The sequence below is a fragment of the Eimeria mitis genome, genomic scaffold (assembly GCF_000499745.2).
Source record: "Eimeria mitis Houghton genomic scaffold, Emh_scaff3422, whole genome shotgun sequence".
Lineage (NCBI taxonomy): Eukaryota > Apicomplexa > Conoidasida > Eucoccidiorida > Eimeriidae > Eimeria > Eimeria mitis.
Genome location: NW_024015243.1, coordinates 1 through 6,024, shown reverse-complemented (window position 1 = coordinate 6,024; position 6,024 = coordinate 1). Strand labels below are relative to the sequence as shown.

Here is a 6,024-nt window from a genome sequence, read left to right as displayed (position 1 = left end):
TCTGGCGCTGCGTGGTGTAGTTAATGCTGCTGCTGGTGTTGCTGCTGCTTCGATTGCATGTGGTGCTGCGTGGCACTGCTGTTGTTGCTGTTGCTGCTTGTGCCGGTGGCCTTGGTGCTTGGGCTGCATGAGAAATACTGAAACGGTCTTATTGCTGCTTCAGGTGCGGTCTAAAAGCAGCGGGTGCTGTTTTTGCTTTTGCGTCGTTGGGGTTTGTACCTGGCAGCAGTGCTTCATGCGCAATCCTGAGCCCTGAACCATTCTCGCAGCCTCCTCAGGAATCTAGAAAAGGCTTTTCCTCATTTGTTAATTCCCCACTCATCTCCAACCAACCCTATATTCCAGACTTAACCCTAGGTCTAAACCCTAAAACCTAGACCCTACACCCTTATTCTTTTTGTACACCTTTTTTGGTTGCCTGGTGGGCAAACCTCACCTGAACCCTCCCCGTCCCTTTCGAAGACAAACTCGCATGCGCTGGTGTTTACGATCTAGAAGCAAGCGAAGTTACCTGCGGTTTACGACGTAGTGTTCAGGGTTCAGGGGGTGCGTTTAAGGATGAGGGTTTAGACGGGTATCGGGTGTGGGCCTGAAGGTTTGGGGTTTAGTGCTTAGTGCGCGGTATTGGGCTTAACGTTTAGGATATATGGTCTAGGGATCCTTGAAAGGAGAAATAAGTACTTAAAAACAGGCCCATCTACGAGAGCTTTTTGTTAGATTGAATGCCACAACAGCAGCAGAACAGCGGAAGCAGCAGCAGCAAAGCAGCAACAACACCCACAGCAGCAGCACACGCTCCCGCAGCAGCAGCAGCAGCAGGAGCAGCAGGACGTTATGAAAGGACAAGACTTATACGCGTCACAAACTCGTGCGCGGTTCACCTCAATAAACAATCGAAACTCCCTGCAAAGATATTGGGGGCCCCATTAAACCCTCTGGGAGCCCCCTAAACCCTCTGGGGCCCCCTAAACTCTTTGGGTCCCCCCTGAACCCTCTGGGGCCCCCGTAAACCCTCTGGGGCCCCCCTAAACCCTCTGGGACCCCCCTAAACCCTCTGGTGGGCCCTCTAGACCACTGGGGGGCCCCGTAACACCTCTGTCGGCACCCTATACCCTCTCGGGGGGCCCCCTAGACCCGATACACTCTCTGAGGGCCCCCCATACCCTCTGGGGGCCTAGCAGCAAAGAAGAAGCACGACTACCTGCTTCCACAGTTGGGCCCCCATTTCTCCCTCACTAGCCCGTCCTGCTGCTGCTGCTGCCGCTGCTGCTGCTGCTGCTGCTGTTGCTGCTTCTGTCTGCACCGTTCCTGCCAGTTGGCGTCACACTGCTGCTGCCGCTGCTGCTGCTGCTGTTGCTGCTTCTGTCTGCACCGTTCCTGCCAGTTGGCGTCACAAAGTACCGACGCAGCAGCGCCTGCACACCGTTCTGTCTTCGAGCAGCTGCTCCTGGCTTTTGCTGCTGCTGTGGATTTACCTGCTGTTGATGCTGTTGCTGCTGCTGTCGCTGCTGCGACAAGCTGACAGCAGCAGCAGGGTCCACTCCCGACGGCCTGCCTTCGGAAGCAGCAGGCTCTGGCTGTCCCTGCTGCTGCTGCTGCTGCTGCTGCCGCCTCTGCTGGTCCTGCTGCTGCTGATTTCTCTGGGGCCCGATTGGGGTACCCAAAATTCTTCTACCAGCAGCAATACTGCTGCTCCGATCACGGCTGCTGCTGCTGCTGCTGCTGCTGTTTGTGCTGCTGTTCGGTGGCCGGTTGTTTCTGGGGGATATTTCCGTGCAGCTGTCGCTGTCGCTGCTGTCCTCGCTGCTGCTGCTGGCGCTGCTGCTGCTGCTGCTGCTGCTGCTGCTGCTACTACTGCTGCTGATGCTGCTTCTGCTGCTGCTGTGAACAATGAAGTCGTGCAGGTCTGAGGAGTCATCGCTGCAGCTCTCAAGACCGCTCGAGGAGCGGCGGCGTCTCCGTAGGCGCCTTGCTGCCTGAAGAGGCACTCTCCTTCTGCTGCTGCTGCTGCTGCTGTTGCTGCTGCTGCTGCTGTTGCTGCTGCTGCTTTCTCTGCGTCCCACTCTCTGAAGCCTTCCGCCTCCGTTTGTCCCCGCGCTGGCGTTGTGGGCAAACGCGTCGAAGTCAGCAATTCTGCTGCTGCTGCTGTTGCTGCTGCTGCTGCTGCTGTTGCCGGCACCTGCAGCAGCAGCAGAACCTGCTGTAGTTTCATCTACTGCTGCCTTTTTTACTCTCTTCCTAGGCCTTGCCCCCGCTTCTGGCGCTGCTGCTGCTGCTGCTCTGCTGCTGCTACTGCTGCTGCTGCGTGCACGTCTTCCGCGTCGTTCTGTTGCATCTCCTTGCTGCTGTCTACGTGGCCTTCCTCTCCTGGCTTGCTGCCTTTGCTGTCTTTGCTGCTGCCTTTGCTGCTGCCTTTGCTGCTGCCTTTGCTGCTGCCTTTGCTGCCTCTGCTGCTGCTGCTGCTCGCTGCACCTTCTGCAGTGCCAGTCCCCCTCAGGGACAGCAGGAAGAGGAGGAGACAAGCAGTATATATGAAAGGCGCTGTCGCAGCAGTCGCACAGCAGCAGCCGGGTCCAGTCATCGTCTCTGCCGCAGACTTCACACCCCCCCAACGATCCCAGCGAACCCGATCCCGATCCCACCGATCCCGCTCCCGATCCCCGCCGCCTGGCAGCAGGAGGAGGAAGCGGCACCTCCTCTACCAGCTGCAGGCCTATCAAACAAGCCTCAATTCCTGCTGCTCCTGCTGCTGCTGCTGTTTCTCCTACGGCTGCTGCTGCTGCAGGTGCTGCTGGCTGCGTGCACCCGCTCCTGCTGCTCTCCAGTTTCAGCTGAGAGGATGCGACCAAAGCGGGCAACGATGAACTGGTCGCCTGTTGCTGCTGCTGCTGCTGTTGCTGCTGCTGCTGTTGCTGCTGCTGCTGTTCACTCTTCACCACAGCGCCTTGGGGGTTGTCCTTTACGGGAAGCTTTTGGCTCGCAGCAGCAGCAGCAGCAGCTGCTGCTGCTGCGCTAACTCGCCGACGAACGATGGTAGTAAAGGCAGTCGAGCAAAGAGGACATCTGCTACTAATGGAAGCCCACCTGCGGCAGCAGCAGCAGCAGCAACAGCAGCAGCAGCACCAGCACGAAGAAATATACATACAAGCTCGCATCATGCTTACGGCAGGCCTGCAGCAGCCATGAAGTACAGCAGATTCACCAGAAGCAGCAGCACCAAAAACAGCAACAGCAGCAGCAGCAACAACACCAGCAACGGCAGCAGCAGCAACAGCAGCAGCACCATACTGACTTGTAGAGACACGCAAAGCAGAAGAGGTGGCAGCAGGTTGGCAAGGAAGCTATCTCCTGCTGCTGCAGCAGCACTTCAGAGCAAATGACACAAATCTCCTCCCTCAAATCAACGCGCAGCACAGCAGCAGCAGCGGAGCCCCAGCCTGCCCGTATACGGCTGCGGTTGCTGCTGCTGCTGCTGCTGCTGCTGCTGTTGCCGCTGCTCCTTCGGCGGGCAATACCAACGCCTCCTGGTGCTGCGGTGTTCGCTGCAGCAGCAGCAGAAGCAGAAGCAGAAGCAGCGGCTGATGCCGTTGCTGCTGCGCCGTCTCCACCTGCAGCTGTTGCTGCTGCTGCAGCTGCTGCAGTAGAGCTGTCGTTGCTGCTGTAAGCTAAGTCCTGCACAGCAACCACACACATCATTGGCAATCAACCTGAGGAGCAGCAGCAACAGCAACAGCAGCAGCAGCAGCAACAGCAAGAACGCAAGCACGACAACAACGCCACGTGGAGCAGCAAAAAGAGCTGCCGCAGCAGCAACACCAAGCAGGCTTCCAGCAGCAGCAGCAGCAGCAGCGGCAGCAGAGGCAGCAGCAATACTAGCGACGGAGAAGACGGCAATAGGGCAACAGCAGAAGCAACAGCAGCAGCAACAGCAACAGCAGCAGCACCTCTGCGCTTGCTGCCTCCAGCAAGTCCATTATATCTTCTCCCCACTCCACTCGCAGCCACGAGTAATCCTGCTGCTGTTGCTGCTGCTGCTGCTGCTCCTGCTGTTGTGGATGCTGCTGCTGTAGCTGCTGCTGCAACGGCTGCTGCTGTTGTAGCTGTTGTTGCTGCTGCTGCTGCTGTTGCTGCTGATCAGACCGCTGCCAGGGATTATTTTGCTGCACCGGGTAGCAGAGATGCTGCTGCTGCTGCTGCTGTTGCTGCTGCAGATGCTGTTGTTGCAGCGACACCACGCCCCCTTGTTGCTGCTGCTGCTGTTGCTGCGGTTGTTGTTGCTGCTGCTGCTGCACCGTTGCTGGGAACCTCTGCGGCATCCCTGGGGCCCGAGGGAGGCACTGCTGCTGCTGCAGCACCCGCCGCTGCTGCTGTAGCTGATGCTGCTCTTGCTGCTGCCGCGGCTGTGCATGCTGCAGCAGTTGCTGGTTGTGCCAGTTCCGGAGCTGCTGGTGCTGTTGGTTCCAAGGAGTCGGCTGCTGCTGCTGCTGCTGCTGCTGCTGCTGTTGCTGCGGCTGCTGTTGCTGCTGCTGTCGCCTGTGTGGTACAGGTGGCGTTGAGGGGTCCCCGCAAAGCAGAGGTGCACCGCCGAAGCTGCCGCTCGTGCTGCTGCTGCTGCTGCTGTAGCTGCCGCTGCTGTAGCTGTTGCTGCTGCCTCTGCTACCGCTACCGTTGCTGCTGCTGCTGCTGTTGCTGCTGCTGTTAAGCTGCAGGCTGTACGCATTCCAAGCTCTCCGGGGCTTCGCCCAGTGCTGCTGAGCCCATGCCGCTTGCTGCTGCCACGCACGATGTAGCTGCTGCTGCTGCTGCTGTCGGATCGGGCTGCACTGCTGCTGCTGCGGCTGCTGCTGCTGTCGGAGCGGGCTGCACTGCTGCTGCTGCGGCTGCTGCTGCTGTCGCAGCGGGCTGCTCTGTTGCTGCTGCAGTTGCTGCTGAGGTCGCTGCATATGCTGCTGTGGTTGCTGCAGCTGTTGCCGCAGCGGCTTCTGTTGCAACAAGGGCGACATCTGTATCTGCTGAAGGGGGTGCACGTTATCCCACAGTGGGCTACTCTGCTGCTGCTGCTGCTGCTGCTGCAGTTGCTGCTGCTGCTGCTGCTGCTGCTGCAGTCGCTGTTGCGGCTGCTGCTGCATTGGCTGCATTGGCTGCTGCTGCTGATTCACAGCAAGACCAGAAATTGCAGGACTGTTGCCGCTGCTGCGCATTGTAGCCCCCCAAAAGCTGCTGCTGCTGCTGTTGCTGCTGCTGCTGCTGCTGCTACTGCTGTGGTGACGAACAACAGCATCCAACAGGGCAAGCGGAGGGTCACGGGCTCTGGCTGAAGAGGAACTCACCGACTGCTGTTGCTGCTGCTGCTGTTGCTGTTGCTGCTGTCGCTGCTGCTGCTGCTGCTGTTGCGGCTCCTGCTGCTGTTGCTGCAGCGTGTAGGAAACAGACGCAGCACGAGGATGTGCGAGCTCATTCGGTGAACAAACTTGATGCTGCTGTTGCTGCTGCTGCTGCTGCTGCTGCGATCCTTCCCTGGGGAGCAGCCCCATGGCAGCAGCAGCATCTGCACAACGCACACTGCGTGGTGTCCCTGCGTCTCTGCTGCTGTTGCTGCTGCTGCAGGCGGCAGTTCTGCTGCTTCCCGTAGGAGAAACAGGCTGCAACTGCCGCTGCTGCTGCAGCTCCACGCACTGCTGCATCAGCGCTCATGTAGCCGGTCATGGGTTGCTGCTGCTGCTGCTGCTGTTCTTGCTGCTGGTGCTGTGCTCCCCATGCGGCAACCGCAGGGATGCGTCGCGGTAGCAGCAGCAGCAACCCCCTCCTTGCTGCTCCGCTTCTCTGCTGCACGGTCGCAGCACCAACAGCGCCATCGGCCTGCCGCTGTTGCTGCTGCTGCGCCGATTGCTGCTGTGCCTGCTGCTGCTGCCGCTGCTGCTGCTGCGGCGGCGGCGGCTACAGGGGTTAAGGCTTGGGGTGATATGGTCGCAGCATTGCTGGTGCTCCGCTGCTGCTGTGCTGTTGCTGTGCTGCTGCTGCTGC

At 59.5% G+C, this 6,024-nt stretch overlaps 1 protein-coding gene across 1 annotated transcript; it reads right to left on the bottom strand.

Moving 5' to 3' along the window:
• Window positions 1-1,235: 1,235 nt before the first annotated feature.
• Window positions 1,236-5,684, bottom strand: EMH_0065850 (PHD-zinc finger (C3HC4 type) protein, putative; the record flags this gene model as incomplete). Its single annotated transcript, XM_038022578.1, has 3 exons — window positions 1,236-3,084; window positions 3,284-3,672; window positions 3,945-5,684. The coding sequence occupies 3 exons, from the start codon at window positions 5,682-5,684 to the stop codon at window positions 1,236-1,238; spliced, it is 3,978 nt and encodes a 1,325-aa protein (XP_037878432.1).
• Between the last annotated feature and the right edge of the window lie 340 nt (window positions 5,685-6,024).